The sequence below is a fragment of the Meleagris gallopavo genome, chromosome Z (genome assembly GCF_905368555.1).
Source record: "Meleagris gallopavo chromosome Z, MGAL_WU_HG_1.1, whole genome shotgun sequence".
NCBI classification, from domain to species: domain Eukaryota; kingdom Metazoa; phylum Chordata; class Aves; order Galliformes; family Phasianidae; genus Meleagris; species Meleagris gallopavo.
Window position 1 is genome coordinate 60,984,175 of NC_139435.1, and position 20,221 is coordinate 61,004,395.

The window sequence follows — 20,221 nt, forward strand, 5'->3', positions numbered from 1 at the left end:
TAGAAAATCAGCCCTGTAAGGAGAGACTGAGGGAGCTGGGGCTGTTTAGTCTGAGGAAGAGGCGGCTGAGGGGAGACCTTGTTGCTCTCTTCCGGTACCTGAAAGATGCTTACAGTGAGAGTGGGGTAGGTCTCTTCTCACTGGTGACAGGTGACAAGACGAGGGGAAATGGCCTCAAGTTGTGCCAGGGTAAGTTTAGGTTGGATATTAGGAAACACTTCTTTACAGAAGGGGTGGTTAAACATTGGAATAGGCTCCCGAGGGAGGTGGTTGAGTCACCGTCGCTGGATGTGTTTAAGAACCGTTTGGATGTGGTGCTCAGAGATATGATTTAGCAGAGGGTTGTTGGAGTTAGGGTACTGTGGTTAGGCTGCGGTTGGACTTGATGATCCTTGAGGTCCCTTCCAACCTGAGTAATTCTATGATTCTGATTCTATGATTCAGTTAAAGAATTGGTAATTAATTTTTAAGCAAGGTATTAACATTTGATAATTGATATTAAATCAGAGAGTGTAAGAATTCTTATTTCTGAGAAGTTCAGTGTACAGACTTTAATAATTTAATAACAGTAAAATTGTTTATTAGAAAAAGAGATATTAATATGTTATGTTGCTTTTTTCTAAAAATAAACATGCAGATGCTTGTTCATTTGGGAAGCAATTTATTATCATTCACTGTATGGCTTTTTTGTAGTCATTTGTCTTGCATTTTCTAGGACTGTCTGAAGAAAGAATATGTTTAAACGTATTTGTTTGTGTATATTGTGTATATTCTTTTGTATATTGTGTAAAATACAGCAGGAAAACTAGTTCACTATTAAGATCAAACTATTTTGGTATAAATGATACATTGGACACAGCTCCTAGAGTCTCTGTAAATTGCTCTGTTGTCCTTTGCCACTCACCATTTTGGGATGGTTTAGGGCAACATATTTGTGTAGTAGTACGTATTGTATGTGTTTTGATCATTCCACTCTTGACACATGTGTATGCACATGCATGCTCCTCCGAAAGTAATGCCTTCTATTTTATTATACTGGCCCATGACATCAGAAGTGAATGTTGGTAGTATGACAGTAGGATTTGAACATTCCCCCCAGTATTCCATTATGTTTTTTTGCTGTGCAACAGCTGGCAGCAGAGAGGTGGTGTGACAAAATGGCATCTGGCATCAATGGAAATGTGAATGAAACAAAGATTTGTCATGGAATTTCTCCATATGGAAAAAATGCCACCCACTGACATTCCTCAGTGCTTGCTCAGCATATTTACGGAGACCAAACAGTGGATATTAGCACATTGAGGTGGTGGTGTTTTAGCAGTGATGGCAGAGACATGAAAGATAAGCCACATACCAGGTGGCCATACACAGATTTCACACCATGAAATGCGTGTTGATGGGTTCATCTATACAAACTGGTGGATCATGACCAGGAAACTCTGTACGGAGCTGATATATTGGCTGCAGCATTTTGGGAACAATGATGATAGTATTGGAATATCACAAAGTTTATGCAGGTGGATCCCATGAATTCTTACATAGGAACAGAAAGAACACTGTGTGCCAGTTTGTCAGGATGTACTGAGCTGTTCACGGAATCACAGAATTGTAGGGGATGGAAGGGACCTCTAGAGATCACCAACTCCAAGCCCCTGCCAAAGCAGGCTCTCTACAGCAGGTTGCGCAGGTAGACATCCAGGTGGGTCTTGAATATGTCCAGAGAAGGAGATTCCACAACCTCCATGGGCAGCCTGTTCCAGTGCTCTGTCACCCTTACCGTGAAGAAGTTCTTGTGCACATTTGTGTGGAACTTCTTATGCTTCAGTTTGTGGCCCCATCCCCTTGTCCTATCACTATACGTCACAGAAAAGAGTCTGGCCTTGCCCTTTTACCTCCTGCACCTTAAATATTTATTGTCACTGATTAGTTTCCCTATCAGTCTAATTTTCTCAAGGCTGAACAGACTCAGATCTCTGAGCCCAGTACTGGATACAGTACTCTAGGTGAGGCCTGACCAGGGAAGAGTTGAGAAGGAGGATCATCTCCCTTGACCTGCTGGCCACAGTCTTTTTAATGCACCCCAGGATGCTGTTGGCCTTCTTGGCCACCACACTGCTGGCTTACAGTCAGCCTGTTGTCCACGATTGACGTTGGCTGTCCTCCAGTCTTCAGGCATCTCTCCCATTCTCCAAGATCTCTCAAAGATAATAGCATGTGGTTCAGCAGTCACCTTTGTTAGCTCCCTCCGCACATGTGGATACATTCCATTGAGGCCCATGGATCTACACTGATGTTGCCAGGACGCTTTCAGACCATCTCCTTCCTCACCAAAGAGGAGCCTTTCATCCCCCAGACTCTTTCACTTATCTCCAGGGTCTGGGATTCCCGAGAGGACTCTTTGATTGAAGACAGAAGCAAAGGCAGCATTCATTATCTCCGTCTTCTCAGCATCCTCCATTACCACAATACCCCCCCTCATTTAGTAGGGGACCCACATTTTCCCTAGCCTTCCTTTTACTGTTGACATACTTAAAACAGCTTTTCTTACTAACCTTTATCTTCTTTGCCAGTAGTGTGTCCTTGTAGTGAGAAAGGTCAATGATACACTGGGATGCATTAATAAGAACATGACCAGCAGGTTGAGGGAGGTGATCTTCTCCCCCTACTCTGTCTTTCTAAGGCCACATCTGAAATACTGTGTCCAGTATTGAACTCCCTTGTTCAAAAAAGGCTGGACTTTTCTGGAAGGACTCCAGCAGGGAGGTGACAAAGATGATGAAAGGCCTGGAGCATCTCTCATACTAGGAAAGGCTGAGACCTGGGTTTATTCAGCCTGGAGAAGACAGAAAGGGGATCTGATCAATGTTTGTAGATATCTAAAGTGCAGGAGGTGGGTAGATGAGGCCAGAGTTTTTTGAGTGGTGTGTTGTGATAGGATAAGGAGCAGTGTCAAAAAACTTGAGCATAAGAAGTTCATACAGATAAGCGGAAGAACTTCATTACAGTGAGAGTGACAAAGCACTCAAACAAGTTGCCCAGAGAGGTTGTGGAATCTCCTTTTTTGGAAATATTCAAGACCGGTCTGGATGCCTGTTGGTGTGGCCTACTTTTGGGAACCTGCTTTAACTGGGGGGTTGGACTCAATGATCTCCGTTCCAACCCCTGCAGTTCTATGATTTTGTGATTACTAGTGATGAGACATGATGTCATCACTACAAGCCAGAATCAAAGTGGCAATCCATGAAGAGGTGGCTTGAATTCAAAGAAAAGGCTCAAGATGCAGTCCTGAATGAGTAAAGTGATGTGTGCTGTTTTTTGGGTAAAGAAGGGGTGGTCTTTCTGGATTTTCTGGAACCCAGACAAGCCATTAACTTTGGACTGCTGTATCATGGCTCTGACTAAGCTGAAGGCTTGAACTTCCAGAGTCAGGCCAGAGAAGAAGACGACCTTTCTCTTGCAAACTGGTAACAGTAGACCCCATACTAGTTTAAAGAGAAAGAACGGAGCACATTGTCAGTCTTGGATGAGCTGTCCTACTATACCCATCTTACAGTCCGGTTTTAGCACCGTCTGGCTGTCATCGTTTGGGCTAGCAAAAGATTGTGTGGCTGACATTTTCCCAGCAGTGATGCTGTCATAGCAGCTGTGAAACCACGGGTTGCTTCTGCTGTTGCAGGTTTTGATGAATGTGGCATGTAGGCACTTGTTCATCTCTGGTGAAAATATGTAGCTGATGGTGATGACTACATTGCACGTATTTTGTAGCAGAGAATGTGCTCTATCAAATAGTTTTATTGTGCTCATTGTATCTGTTGTACTTTCCATGGAATTAAATAGAAGGCATTACTTTCGGAGCAACCTACTTATGTAGTGATGTATATGCCACTTTTTGGCACTCATCAACACGTATATGTTCTATATGAATGCACAAGGCACTCTTTAGAAATTTTTCTCCTGGCTTAACAGTAGTTTGATTTTAACATATTTTATTATCAAAGATTGTGTAGTTTTAAAAAAATAGTTAAGAGAAGTATGCAGCTTGCTCTTAAAACAAGTGTAGCATTAATTAATAATGTAGGACTTGTTTCTTCTTTCATTATCTCTAGAGGTTTTTCATTATTTTCTTATTTTATCCCAGCTATCAATTCTGTGTATTTACTTAAAAAGTACTTACGCAATCAGAAAGTTATTAATTTCATGAAGCATCTCAGATATCAGCAGTATGTTAGTAAGGCTTTAATCCGCAGAACTCATCATGATTTATTGTTGAAGTTTTCTTGGTAGAAGAGCCTGTGGGCATAGATCATTTTGCAACCTTGTAGATATGCATAGCTTAGTATAGAACTGTTTAAAAATTAGAAATGAATGCTTCTTAGGGAAATAAAAGATCCCAAATATGTACAGTTTCTATATATTTACACCATGGATTTTGGTATTGTATGTCTTACAGGTTAAAAACAGTAATAGAAGAACTCATTCAAACACAGCAAACACTTTTGAGCAAAGAGGAACTTGTGTTGGAACTAGAGAAAAAAATAGAAGACTCTTCTAAGACTTGTGAAAAGAAGTCAGAGTAAGTGGAATTAAAAATTCCGGTTGTAATAATGTGAACGAAAATGTCTGTAATGCCATTCTCTTAAATAAGAAATAATCTCCAGTCTTGTTCTGCTTGAGAAAGTATTCTTACTTATGAATAACAATACATTTTCAACTTCTAAAATAAGCCTTCTTGACACCAGATCCTAATTAATTAGAGAACTGAGCAGTTCTATTAATTTAATTTTGTTGTCATATTGATGGTAGCTCAGTAACTGAACTTTTCTTAGCATTGTAACTTCAACCTGTATGAAGAAAAAAAATCAATTCAGATTGTCTCCTTGTTTGACATAGTTTGTTGTATACGTGTGATTTTGTGGAAGACTTTTTCAGTTATGTGGAAGCTGTATAATCTTTCTTATGCAGTAATGTTTAGAAGTTGTCGAGTTCATTCTTCATGGCATTTGCTTCAGAATAGTGAATGTAGAACCAATGCCTTGTGGTAATGCTCAATAAATAATGAAGGTGAGATTTTAATGGTTGTTTTATGTGTCATAAATAAAACATTTATTATAATTGATACTTCTAGGGTAGGATCTTTCACCTCTATTTCATACTCACATCCCAATCTTAAGTGAAGTTACTGTAACAGATAAAACCTTTATTTTTGTAGTGATGTCTCCCTAGCTCTTTTTGTGATCAGTCGTAGTCTTACTAAACGCTTGGTCTGATTTACAGTAACAGGAAATTGGAATGCAATACCTCAGGTGATCTTCATCTGCTGTAGACACATTCTTAGCTCTTAGAAGGCATCTTATCAGTTGGTACTGCCAAATGCATTTCATTCACATTCAGAACTTTATGTAAGTGTACAGTACTGACTAGACAAATTTTCTTTCATTGACGAAGGACACTTACAGTACGTTTTTCATTTATTCAGTTCTTGACCTGCCTTACTTTCTTACAGGATAAACGGTTTGGACTGGATGGATTTTGTTCTGCTTTACCATAGGAATGCTTCTTCATTGTCTTGCTGTCTATTTCATCTCTCTGAAAGTAGTTTGTACTCTCCCTCTGTTTCTTGCTATGTGCAGGCTCCTTTGAGTAATCTGTAGCAGTCTGCACTGGGTATTGTTTCTCAGTGTCTAATTATGGCGGCACAATGAATTGAGTTTTACACCTATTGCGCTTTTCATTAAAGCACATGTTGAAGTGCATCTTGGAGTGAATCACTTTCCCATTTGCTGCCCTCTTTCGATCTCGCAAGGATTCACTCTTAAAAGACACAGGCAGAGAGTTTTGTAGATAGTAATTCCTCACATGTAAAAGGAATGATCAGTATTCTGTGATGGATTTGGGCAAACTGTCATGTAGCTATTCTTGGTGTACATCATGTCACAGTTGAGAAGGGAATAACTCCTGAGTTTCAACACTTAGAGTCTTGTCTATGGTTCATAATGAGTTGCAACCATTCAGCATTTGGAATACTGTCGTTTTAGACGATAACATGTTTTCACCAAGGTCCTACTGATGGTGGAAAGCCATCATTTTTGTGGAGAGATGCTTGGTCTTTATTTTCCCTCATTGATGAGGATGAGATGAAGAAAACTGTCTCGAGGAGTTCATATCTTCATGTAATGTTTTTAAATATCTGCTTTCTCATGCTGAACTTTATTTTTCAAGTCTTCCACTTACGTCTTCATACACTGCACTCATTCTTTTCACACAAAAGATCATTTGGCTGCTGCAAGGAGTTTTGTTCTTTGCTAACTTGAAACAATGCACACATCCTGGGATATGGCTTTCTATCTTTTGCCACCAGTGATGTCTCTCTTATTACTTTGGAACTTGTTCAAGTAACTACCTATCTCAGGATCAGTTTCTGAAGGAGTAATCTTGCCATCCATGACTTTTGGCTTGTAGTGCAATCACTATATGCCTGCCTACACAATGTTTTGTGTCTGTATGTGAGTTATGACAGAGCAACTTCTTCAGCAGACAAGATTGTGTCCCTTTCTTTGTCAGACAGAGCTAAAACTGTGGATATACAGAATTATGAGGCTTGCTTTTGATTTTTTTCAGGATTTTCCAGTGGTCTTTTGGGTGGTGTCAACAGAACTGCTTGAGCCTTGTTCATGAGTACAACAAACAACTTCATTTCTGAAGTAGGAAAAATGGATTTGGTAGTCAGGAATAATTTATAAACTTCTTTTTTTTCTCCAAATTAAGAGCGTACAGAATGACAGAATACTATAATTTTTCTTTAGTGTCCTTGTTCTTGGTAGGCCTGGTGTCTCAACTTTCTTTATCTGCTCTTTCAGACTATGAGAATTCTGTGTTTCTTTCTAGACCAAGCTTCTGGGCTCAAGTGGAATGTTCTGAGTGTGTTAGTGTTGTACCATAGATGATTCACGCTGTTGGACAGATTCTGTTCAATGTTTGGTTTTGGCAATTATTGAGGGTAATAGCCATCTAGCTTCCAGGTGGATATCCTAAACAGTTTGCTTGTCCTTTGCTAATGTTTAATTGTCTGTTGTAGAATACTTAGGGAAGTTGAGCATGTGTGTTCTCTCATACCTTTATGTGAAGATCTGTTTTATGGCACCTTCATTTAATTGGTCTTCTGCATATTCATTATTAGGAAATCAGCTTTCTGTTATTTCATTGGTGTTGTCTCATGCTTTTAAGGCTGAATTTGTACCTGATAGTCTCAGTGCTAGGTGTGCATTTCTCTTATTCACATGGGTCACTTCTGGGAGAACTGAAGGGTCTGGGGCTATTTTTATTTTTATTTTTTTTAATCTATGCAGAATGGATCTTTAGTGGCCTCCAAGAAAGGTGAAAACCTTGTTGACTGTGGCACAGGAGACAATTAAGAGCCAAGTACAGTTCTTTTTACGAGCAGCTGCAAGGCCACTTACAGGTTTTTTTTTCCAAATCTGTTTCATGTACTGTTTTTCCCAGGAAGCTTCTAGAGCTGATACAGCCATTTGTGATGCAACTGTTGTTTGAGAAGTGAGAATCTTTGGTCTTCTACGAGGCTTTTTTTAATAAGGCAACAGTTTGAAGTCTATCAGTGTAAGAAAGGAAGGAGGTATAAGATATCTTTAAGAAGAAGTATCAGTAAATAGACTGAAAACAAGAAAGTAAACAGAAAGCATAACTGTAACTAAATAGTAATCTGAAATTCAGACTTGGAAGAGAACTAACTGATAAGATGAGGTGACACAGTAGTAAATCCATGCAGCATTCTGCATTGCACTTCTGTAATGATGTTTTAATAAATCCAAATGAGTCACAGAATAGTTGAGGTTAGAAGATTGCTGTCCAGGTTTAAACTCCAGAGGTTAATCAGAATGTAAATTTATGCAAACAGTAATGAAAACGTATAGTGGTTGAGGGCAGCTGTTGCTCTGCATTTGGAATAAGGTCAAAGGTAACAAGTGGGAATGTGAAAATATTCCTGTGTTCTCTTGTATGTTAATGGTGAAATACTGTGTAATAATGGTGTAAGTGAGACCACAAGTAGATTATGGGATATGATTTCAATAGCTGTTGAAAAACAGAGAAGTATGCAGAGCAGACTGAAAATCACTTGTAGAAGACAAGAAAAAAAAATGATTTGTAACAGATTTCCAGTATTGAAAATGCTTTTTTTTTTTTTTAAAGCTTTCATAAATTATGTGCATTTTAAAGTTTAAAAATTTTAAACTTTAAGTTTAAAATTAAGTTAAAAAATTTTAAATTTTTTCTTTTCAGTATTGTTCTCTTGCTGAGCCAAAAGCAAGCACTGGAGGAACTTAAACAAACTGTTCAGCAATTAAGATGCTCTGAGGCTAAATTTGCAGCCCAGAAAGAGCTACTGGAACAAAAAGTGCAAGAGAATGATGGGAAAGAACCACCACCTGTAGTGAACTATGAAGAAGATGCCAGATCAGTCACTTCTATGGTAAGCTTTACTGAATTATACAGTCTTACTATCATATATTGTTCCTTAGATCAGCATTTCATGACACATGAATAGATGACTGGAGTGAATAAACTCCTCTTTACATTTTCAGAAACTGACTCATTGGAAAAACAATTCAATTGTGTGGTTTTATTTATTACTTATCTATTTATTTTTAAGTTGCAATAATTTACATTACTCTTTGTATATCTGCAGACTTAATTTGGCTTCATGCACCCTAGAGATTTAACTTCTCATTAGATTGGTTTATAATTAAAAGTGTAAATTTTTAAATAGATTTAATAAACATGAGTATGAGTTATGGATAATTTTGTTGGCTTTGTTGAAGCAATATATTCACAGTTGTAGACAGAAAACTAACAGATAAAAGCTTTTGGAATACTGCATATAATATGTATGAGAAATTAACTTCACATACTGTAATCGTTCCTTTTAACTCTTACTTGCTAATACCCAATTCCTTGCAGCTTATTTTTAGATGGCCTCTTAATTTTAGATGGCTCTTTCCAATAAAAATAAACTTGTGTTAATTTTTAAGATTCTAGTAATCTTAAAACATACTTGTCTACTATTTTGGGACTTTCCTTTCTTAATTATATGCAGTTGTGTTGAGATAGTAATCATGGAATCATAGAATGGCTTGAGTTGGAAGGGACTCCAAGGATTATCAATTTCCAACTCCCCTGCCAGAGGCAGGGCCACCAAACTCCAGATTTGGTAACTGGACCAGGACTCCATCCAGCCTGGTCTTGCACACCTCCAGGGATGGGATATCCACAGCCTCTCTGGGCAGCCTGTTCCAGAACCTTCATCTCTGTGAAGAACTTCCCCCTGACATCTAGTCTAAGCTTTCCCTCCTTGACCTTAAAATCATTCCCCTTGTCCTATCTCTGTCTAGCCTTGTAAAAAGTTTATTCTCTCCCCTGGATTATAAACTGCAGGTGAGGCCTCACCAGCATTGATGGCAGGATCACATCCCTCAGCCTGCTGGGGCTGGCTCTTCTTTTGATGCAGCTCAGGATAGAATTGGACTGGGCTGCAAGCACTCATTGTCAGCTCATGTTGACTCTTTCATCAGTTGACACTCTCAAATCCTTCCCTAGGGCTTCTCTCAAGTTGTTCTTTTCCCAACTTGCATGTGCTTGGGATTGCCTCAACCCAAATGCAGGACCTTTCACGTGGCCTTGTTGTACTTCATGAGGTTGACATGCACCCACATCTCAAGCCTGTCTAGGTCCCTCCGGATAGCGTCTCTTCCCTCCAGTATGTCAGTTGTACTTCTCAGCTTGCTGTCATCTGCAAACTTGCTGAAGGTATGTTTGATCCCACTGTCCACGTCACTTACAAAGATGTTAAATAACACTGGTCCTTGCACCAGTCCATGAGGAACGCCACTCATCACTGCTGTTGACCACTAACACTCTGAGTGCAGCCATCCAGCCAGTTCCTTACGGAGTGGCCCGTCCATCAAATCAATTTTTCTCCAATTTGGTGACCAGGATGAACAGTGTCACACACTTTGCGCATGTCTGGGTAAATGGCGCCAATTATTTATCCACTGATGCTGTAACTCCATCATAGAATGCCACCAGGATGTCAGGCTTGACTTGCCCCTGTTGAAGCCATATCGGTTACCACCAGTCACCTCGTCTTTATTTTCCGTGTGCCTTGGTAGGGCTTTCAGGAGGATCCACTCTATGATCTTGCCAGGCACAGAGGTTAGACTGACTGGCCTGTAGTTCCCTGGATCTTTTTTTCCTCTTCTTGAAAACAGGGGTTATGTTTCCTCTTTTCCAATCAGTGGGAACTTCATCAGGCTGCCATGACCTTTCAAATCTGATGGATAGTGGCTTGGCAACTTCATCTGCCAGTTCCCACAGAACCCATGGATGAATCTTACCAGGTCCCATGGTCTTGTACACCTTCAGGTTCTTTAGATGGCCTCGAACCGGATCTTTATTTATAGTAGGCAGATTCTCCTTCTCCAGGTTCATACCTTTGCTTTCTGTAACTTGAGTTGTGCTGCTAGGACACTTGTTAGTGAAGTCTGAGGCGAAGAAGTCATTGGGCACCTCAGCTTTCTCTGTATCCCTTGTGTCCAGTTCTCCAGTTTCCTTCTGAGGAGGGCCCATGTCTTCTGTGGCCTTCCTGCTTCCACTCCCTAAGGCTTTCTTTTTGTGCTTAATTAAGTCCACGATCTCTTCTCTGATCCATGGAGGCCTCCTGGCATTCTTGCCTGCTTTCTTTTTTTTTCTTGGGATACACTGCTTCTGGGCTTGGAGGAGAAGGTCCTTGATTACTGACTAGTTTTGGGCTCCTCTTCCCTCCAGGGCTTTAGCCCACGTCACCCTGCCAAGCAGTTCCCCGAGGAGTTTGAAGTCTGCTGTCTATGTAATCTAAATGTAGTGTGGTACTACATTTAATTGTTCTTATTTGCTCTTCTTGAAAAATTTGTTGTAAATGTGTGATTTGAAAATTGTTTTCCTAGTAATGACTAATTTTTTGTTTGGCTTATGTTGTGAGTACATTTTGAGGTTTGTGAATTTCTTGGGTTATTTTAAGTTTAAAATTGCAGACTTCTTTATATAAAGTATTTATTTGGTGCCACACAAATGGAGCCAGTATCAAATGGGAGTAGTTTTCAAATTGTTTTGTTTTTCATCTCTTAGAATATGTAACAGTATTGTATAACTCACAATTAGCCTGGCTTTGAAACACTGTTTTATTTGATTTTGTAGATAGAGTTAGGTAACTTGTATTTTGTTTTGAAACTTCCTATGTTTCTGATTCATTTCTAATGTCTGTAGGAAGGAGATAAATACTATGAAATAGATTGTTATTTCTAGTAAAACAGCTGTCTTTATGCCAAAATGATGTAGTATCAAAATTTTTAAAGATCATGTCACTGTCACAAAAGTTAACTGGAAGCTTGTGGTAGATTATCAGTGTTTAGACAATGAATGGATTGTCTGTCACTCATCTTAGTATATTTCACTTGCCATTTTAAGTGTGTGACAATAGTCTGCCACAACTAAAACAGAGAAATAACAAGAAAACTCCAGTATTATCTGATCTTCTAATTAGAAAAAAAAGTATTGACAGTATTTGGAACTTTGCAGTGCAAATGTAACTTACTGAAATATGCAGCAGTGGTTTGCATTTCATGTTAGGAGGTTACACTTAGAAAATCAGTATTGACTAGGAAATTGGTACAGAACAGGAAATCTTCAGGGACCACAAAAGCCTGGCAGTAGGTTTAACTGATATAAAGTCATAACATGAAATAGTAAATAATTTTGTTTAGCAATAATATAGTGGAATCTGTATGCCACTTTAATGTATGTCTTCCTGTATTTTTATACGGTAGAAAGAATTACTGTAACAGTACAGAACAGTATTTTAGAGTATTTGTCTGTTTTTTTTCCTGAGAACTACTTGTCTTTTAAGTAGAATACAACAATTATACTATTTCAGTGTAATTGTGGTTCATGTAGTTACCGTCCCTGGAGATGTTCAAGAAACGTTCAGATGTTGTAAGGTACATGGTTTAATGGGGACATATTGCTGGCAGGTGCATGGTTGGACAAGATGGTCTTGGAGGTCTTTTCCAAGTTGTTGATTCTATGATTCTGTGATTCTATGATTTTGCATTATGCTGTAACCATTGGTAAAACTAAGACTTGGTGTTCTGGCTCTGTAATCTGTAAAAACTTGTCAGCAGGTGGAGCTCAAGCTTTTAAGCCAAAAGGCTGGTTATGACTGAACAGTCATCATTTTTCATCATTGTTTAAAAAAGTTTCATCGTCTATGTCTAAAAAAGTTAGATGACACATAGAAGTATACGTTCTCATTTTTTCTAACATTAAATAATCTGAAGTGGTGCTTAGTTTTTTTGTTTTGTTTTTGTTGTCTGTTATTTTTCCTGTTGTTTTTTAAAGATGGTAAAATATAACAGTGATGTAGGAAAACCCAACATGTGTTCTTCGTAGCATGTAAGCTAATAAAAAAACCTGCACAGCTTTGCTGTTTAAGGAGCGGCTGTGCAAAGTTGATACACATTTTGCATGTGCTCATTAAAGGATTTCAAATTGAATTCAGTTGTCAGTGTGGGAGGCACCTGCACTATCAATGAATTATCAGTGCATCATTGTAGGAGAGTGTTGTCCTTTACACTGTGTGTAGTAGAGTAAGTAAGAGTAGACATGTATTAGCACAAGATTTAACATTTCTGAATTCCTAGCTGAGGTATGTATCCAAAAGGAAAAAAAATAAAAAAATTCACAGCATTTATGATTAGTTTTACTATTTAAAAGGCTTCAGAGATTCTGGTCTTAGCGATCGCTTTAAAAGTAAGATATGTTAGCTTTTGGTGGAAATTATTTGTGGCACATATTAAAACAAACAAAGACAAAAAAGAAAGAGCACTGTATTCCCATCTCTGTTTTCCAGATTTTGTGAGTGCATGCTCCTTCTATAGTGTGATCAACATTGTCTGAGGATTTGAGACAAATATTTTTAGGATTCTCACTTGTACAATCAATAGGTGTACAGAGGTTAGGCCAAGTAGGCTTATCATGGAGGAAAGATAATAAATGAAAAATGCTCACTAGTGTTGTAGGTTTGTAATAAACTTCACGAAAAGCAACCTGCAGAAAGAGATCCTTCCTCAGTGGCAGTCAGCCCTTAAATGGGATGTAGGAGAAGTGGAACCAGGCTCGACCCCTTCCAGTAGCACAGGTGAATTGCCTTCACCTGTGCTTCTGTGGCTGACTCAGTGCTTGCCTCAGGTGGTCAGTCAGAGGTTCGGGCCATGATCAACACTTCCCATACATCACTAAAATTGAAATCCACAAGCTTTAATCAGTTTATGAGTTCTGAATTTTTCTAAGTCAACTATGTAGATATGTGTAGGAACTGTTGAGTTCATGATCTGAACCACAGATTGAGCACTTGGGGAAAGGACCCAGTCAGCCCTGGGTGCACAGGTGAAGGCAGTTCAGCTGTGTGACTCGAAGGGGTGGAGTTTGATTCCATCTCTCTTAGACTTCATTTAAGGGCTGACTGCTACAAAAGGTCTCTGGTTGGAGAGTCCTCCCTTGTGGACTTTCTTTTGTGAGCCTAGATCTTGGAGAGATGGGTGAGCACTTCTTTTTGTAACATCTTTCTGTTACGCTAGTTCCTCTGTCATTACATCTCCTGTAATGCCATTCCATTGTACTGATCTTTCTGATTGTATAGATTTTAAAAAACGTTTACAGGAATTGAGTATATGATTAAAGATGCATCATGAAATGAGTTTTAGGTATTGTATAGTAAGGCTGTAGAAATGTAACAGCATTATCTATGCTCCATTAGTGCCTGGCTTGATGGTTGCTGAGGGGGTCCACCTAGGTCATAGGTGGAGAAAAAAAAGTTGCCCTAGGAGCTATCTGGGTTTATTGACAGGGCTTTAAAGCACTTCTGAAGTGGGAAGAGAGTGACAGTGGTTCTGCATGTGATCAGATAGCCAAGTTAAAGGGACAGGGTGCTATTGGGGTCTTCAACCTAGTATTTCTTAAGAAGATGAAAGTGACAGGCAAGTCATTCAAAGGTATTAAGGAGTTATCCTGCATGAAGGTGACAAGAGCTGCTGCCTAGCTCAAGTGCTTCTACAGCAGTGCACACAGCTTTGGAAACAAACAGGAGGGGCTGGAAGACACCATGCTACTGGAAAACCGTGATGTAGTTGCTGTCACTGAAACCTGGTGTGATGATTCCCATGGCTAGAATGTGGCTATTGATGGCTACCAGCTGTTCAGAATGGATAGGCAAGAAAGGAAAGGAGGAGACATCTACGTCTCTATATCAAGGAAGGAATAAAGTGCGAAGAATAATTCCCAAAGAATGGTCATGAGCAAGTTGAAAGCCTGTGGGTGAGAGAGACAGAGACAAAAGAATCCTTGTGTCGAATATAGGCCACCTTATCAAGTGGAGCCTGCTGAAGAAGCCTTCCTTCTCCAGCTACTGGAGGCATTGCAATCACAAGCTCTTGTCCTGTTGGGGGCTTGAACCTTCATGGCATCTGCTGGAAAAAAAGAATAACAAGTTGTAGGCAATCCAGGAGGCTCCTGGAATGTATTGAGGGTAACTTCTTGAGCCAAGTAATAGGAGCCCCACAGGGGGTTGTAATGCTGGACCTGTTGCTCATCAATTTGAGTGAACTATTTAGTGACATCAGGATTGAAGGCTGCCTGGTCTGTAGAGGATGTGCAGTCGTGGTGTTGAAACTCTTGAGGGTTATCAAGCAGGCAAAGAATAAAATCAGGATGCTTAATTTTAGGGAAGCCAAATTCCAACTCTTCAGGGAGTCAGTGAACAGAACCCCCTGGCAACTTTTCCTCAAGGACCAGGGAGTGGAGCAAAGCTGGCAGATCTTTAAGGAAGCTTTCCTCAGGGCACAAAAGCTCTCTGTTGTCAGATGTAGAAAGTCAGGAAAGTAAGGCAAGAAAGCAGCATGGCTGTACTGGGACCTGCTGGTCAAATGAGGAGAAAATGCTCAGGCAGTAGAAGCAGACAGGTAACCTGGGATAAGTATAGGGATCTAGCTAGACTGTGTAGCAGTAGGGTCAGAAAATCCAGGGTCCAACTGGAGCTGGACTTGGCAAAAGGCAAGAAGGATAAGAAAGGCTTCTTACACATGCATCAACTGGCACAGAAGAGCGTACTCTCCCTAGTGAGCAACACCTGCAAGCTGGTAACAACAGACAAGGAGAAGACTGAGATACTCAACAACTTTTTTGCCTCAGTCTTCTTTGGACGGTACTGAGATCAGCACTCATTTTAACATCTTCATAATAAGAATGACAGTGGGATTGAGTGCAATCTCAGCAAGTTTGCAGATTACACCATGCTGTGGTGTGTGGTTGATGTATCAAAGGGGTGGGATGCCATTCAGAGAGACCTAGACAGGCTTGAGCAGTAATCTCAGGAGAAGGTCATGAGGATCAACAAATCTAAGTGCATGGTGTCGCACATGGGTCATGGCAATTCTCACTGTCAGTACAAACTGGGGGATGTAAGGATTGAGTGAAAAGGACTTGGAGGTACTGGTGGATATTAAACTGGACATGAGTCAGCAGTGTGCCCTCACAGCTCAGAAAGCCAACCACATCCTAGGTGGATGCATGTCCAGCAGGTTGAGAAAGGTGATTCTGCCACTCTCCCAATGCTGGTGAGACTTGGAGTGCTGCATCCAGATGTGGAGTCCTTGGTACAGGAGAGATGTGGGCCTGTTGGAGTGCGACCAGAGGAAAACCACAAAAATGATCCAAGGGATGAAACACCTCTACGAGGAGGACAGGCAGAGAAAGCTGGGGATGTTCTTCTTGGAGGAGAGGAGTCAGGGAGACCTGATGACAGCCTTTCAGTATCTAAAGGGGGGCTATAAGAAGGAAGAAGACAGATTCTTTAGCAGGGTCTGTTGTGATGGAACAAGGAGAAGTGGTTTCAAACTTAGAGAGGGGGGATTAGTTTGGATATGAAGAAAAAGTATTTTATGGTGAGGGACTGGAACAGGTTGCACAGAAAGGTGGTGGAAGGCCAGTCCCTGAAGATATTCATAGTCAGGCCAGAGGCTCTGAACAACATGACGTAGCCATGGATGGCTCTTCATTGCAGAGTAGGTGGACTAGATGACTCTTTAGAGTCCTTTCCAACTACAGATGCCATGGAATCATAGGATTGTTCATTTTCTCATATTATCTAAGGCCACATATAATCTTTAAACAGATGTGGGGAAGCAGCTTCTGTGACAGCATTATCAGGAAGCTTGAGGTATAGATAGAAATTTTTTTTTTCCTCTTAGTGACTCAGAAGAATTGAGGTGTTTCTGTGCTTTGTAATGCAATACCAAGCAGATCCCCTGTTTATCTGTTCTTGTAAGTAATTTCCTGCTAATTTGTGGCTCATTATATTTATATAAAATTAAGATTATGTAAGAGTCCACTTATCAGGAAGGGGTAAGGGAGTTGTTCAAGGTTACTTGCAGACTTCTAGCACATTATTTTGAGATTGTAAATGGCAATAGGACCTGCGTAAGTCTATGCAACATTGATACCCTTAGCCTCTTCTTTATTTATCAGCAGAAGAAACATTGACAATGTAGTCATCTTTTAGAAATTGTGCCTATTAATTTATATAAGACTTGTACATAAGCAGCTGTTGGATTCCTGGGCAGGTGAAGTTCAACTTAATGACTTTTGCTTTGAGCTGCTTGCTAGCTGGAACATATGTTTTTGGCTCACAGACAGAAATTAAAATGAAGGAAAAATGCTCCAAATGTCAGATGGTCGTAGTGGGTGAGAGTGAACTATGTTCTTCTTGCTGTAAGGGTATGTTCTAGTTCCATTTTCTTCTTCTCATAAATCTTTTTCCTGATGGGCACCCATCAAAGAAAGGGCAATCCACAGAGATATACTACGGTAATAGACAGATAAATCCCATTGTGCTTTGTCCTGAGTGGTGGATGTTACTGACTGGCCCAGAATTTAAGAGATAAGAGATAATGAAACCTCTGAGCTTTTTTCTACTGAACATACCTGGAAATTTCTGAAGTAAAAGATTGATCTGGCAGTAATATTTTGGTAGACTAGGAATCAAATTATACATAGTTTGCTCTGGAAGTAGTGTCTCCTGTGTATTTCTATGGAAACTGCAATAGACATAAGGAGCACAGGAACATTATTTTTTTATTTAACTTATGAAAGACTATTTTGCAATGTAGTGACCACTATTAGTTATGCATTTTCATTGACAGTAAAGAGAAGCCTTCATGCCAAGCTCATGGAGTTTGTACTAGTGAAGGTGATGTGCTGTTTCTCAACTGCTGAAACACCACCTGTCACCTCATGGTGTTCACATCCACTGTTTGGTCTCTGTAAACATTCAACAATTATCAATGAAAGGGTGCAGTTTTTTCTGCAAGGAGGAGGAGTTCAATGACACATCTTTGCTTCACACGTATTTCCATGTCAGATGCCCCTCTGTTGCCATCTGCCATGCAGTAACAAAATATAATGGAGTATTGGTGGGGAGGTTTCAATCTCTACTGCCATACTACCAACATCTGCCTCTGACATTATGGCCAGCATAATAAAATAGGAGTCAGTACTTTCAGAGCAACTCTTGCATGTTTCTTAAGATCAGCATATTATCTGGGGGGAAAAAAAAAAAAAAGGTGTTGAACAAAAAACTGTCTTGAGGAAGGGGAAAATTAGAAATGTGAATGAACTGTGATGAACTTTGGAAGGAATTGATGAAAGTAGCTTGTTCAGAATATTTTACATGATGAATTACTATACCGTTTCTGAAAAAAGGAGAATGTATGTACTTCTCCTTAACTGCCAAAAATAGTTAAGAGCTTTCAGTATTCCTTAAGGAAGGAGCCTTCATTCCAGTGTTGCAGCATTGCATACCCTTGGGGGATCTGTAATTTCATTCAAAATCATCCCTGGAATAAGAAACGTAACAGAAGATTTGGTTTGAACAGAAGTCAATGTTGGTATCCATTGTAAGTTTCTGGATGATTCTGTGTGTGTTGGGAAGAAAGTAGTAATTCTCTGCTGGAGTTGTTATTGGCTTCTTAAATCTTTTTCATAGTGATTGGACTGACATAGTGTAATCATCAACTTTTCATAGCCTTTTGGGAACTCACAGAAAAGCAGTGACAGAATTTGCCTGCTATGTATTGTTTCTCTTCTTTTCTCTTTTTTTTTTTTTTTTTCTTTATTTTCTCTCTTTTTTTTCTTTTTTTTCCCCCATATCTGGTTGAAAATGCCCTAATTATTGAAGGCGCTGATAATGCTTCTGAGGGTACATAGAGTTATGACAAGCTTTTGACTGTTACTTTAAGTTTGTGTTTAGTGAAGATCATTTCCAGTTTCAGGTGACGTTCTTTGGCGTGTGTGCATGTGGCACGTGTAATTTCTTTGTATCAGCTATTAACCATTGCAGAGACCAGAAGGAATAGAAGCTCAGCAATCCTATCTCACATAAACATGTCGCAGAGTTGTGCTACATCTGATTAATCTGCTAAATTCATTGTGTAGAACACTGTATGTATAGTTCGGTCCGTCAGCCAGCTGCACTGTAAAATTGTTCATGCTGAATGTAGCTTAGAGGTTCTTCGTCTCTGTCTTCGTATTAGCATCTCATACAGCAGTCTTTAAACTTTTTAAATTGCCTTGTTTTGATGGTGTTCATGAATGTCAGTAGGGATTATTCTAACTATATTTATTAATTCAAATTTTATAATGAAGTTACTTTCATAATTAAGTAGTATTTGTCAGTTTGATACATTACACATCAGATTTTTTTAAAAGTTAAGCTGTCTGCTGATTACCTAAAACTTTATAGTTCCATTGAGAAACTGTTAACATTAAATGGTTTGTGGATGCACATGCACTTCTAGCTATTAAAGTATGTGTGCTTTTAATACCTCTCTGACAGACTGTAATTTTTAGATGATGGTAATAAAAAACTTCTTCACTGTTAGTTTGCTTTGCAAGTTTTTATGTTTTTTTAATGTTTTGTTCAGCATAATATATGTTCAGCTTTCTGCTGTTTTTAAATTTATGTTCTTGACATTTCAAGTCACTTTCACGAAATCTCACTTGATTCCCTGATTGCTTGTTCTGACATTATTAGCAAGGAAGTAAACAGGTTTATATGTAACTGCTGAACTATAAACTGTGCATTCTAGGTTAAAAACTATATCTGGCCTAGGAAGATGAAAGTGTTTGGAAGCAGGAAAAGCAGCTCCATAGCCAGAATGTTGAGCAAGATTGTGACTGGCAGATGTTAACTTTCACAAACAGCTAATACATCAGCATGGTATTTTTGAATGATGAGCTGCAAGAGGAAATGAAACAATTTAAGTTTTCTTGTTTTTATGAACACAAGGTACTGCAGTAAAACCAGGGCTACTTAGTGTAGTCTGTTTTAGATTCTTCATTTATTTAGACAGGATGGTAGCTAGAGATGTCTTGTGTGCATATTCAGGTCTCTATTACTGTGATGTAACAGTGGAAAGCAAGGAAAAGGAGGATCATGTTATGACTGTATTCCCTTTTGGCATTGCAAATGCTCTATAGACTCAAATTGGGATCATTTTAGTGACTTCAAACTAGTAAAGTGAAAACAGAAGAATTAACAGAAGAAATAAAGTAATTGTACATCAAGTTAATATCAGTATTACTGATTAATAACAGTGATGTTGAAATCAGGGGAACCATTCACATCTGCACATTTACATACTGATTTTTTGGTAGGATTCAACTCTAGTTTTGCCTCTCATATTCTTCCCAATATACTGGAGTTATTAGCATTGAACCTTTGTTTTCCAAAAGTATATATTAATTCCAGATTTGGCAGTAAGCCTTCACAAATCTGAATTGGTTTCTTAAATTGCCTTTACTGATACCAGTTCTGTTTTGCTTGGTATCATTATTCAGTCAATTGAAGGAGGTGTACTAGAAATTGGTGGTATAGAAATACTTCTATTAAGCAAAGTAGGAATTCTGGTGTGAACTTCATAATTAAAGCAAGAACATAAACGGAAGGGAAAGCAACTTTTTACACACGTAGATAGTGATAAGACAAGGGGAAATGGTTTTAAATGAAAGGAGGGGAGATTTGCTTCAGATGTTGGGAAAATTTTTCGCAGAGAGTATGGCGAGG

The 20,221-nt window shown here is 39.2% G+C and overlaps 1 protein-coding gene across 2 annotated transcripts in view; it reads left to right on the forward strand.

The window, feature by feature from the left end:
* Positions 1-20,221, forward strand: part of FER (FER tyrosine kinase) — a 183,818-nt gene that overhangs the window by 56,399 nt on the left and 107,198 nt on the right. For both annotated transcript variants that reach the window (XM_085212751.1, XM_085212752.1), the window contains exons 9-10: positions 4,451-4,573; positions 8,296-8,485. In XM_085212751.1, the coding sequence (XP_085068877.1) occupies positions 4,451-4,573; positions 8,296-8,485 (313 nt within the window). The remainder of the gene's footprint in view (positions 1-4,450; positions 4,574-8,295; positions 8,486-20,221) is intronic.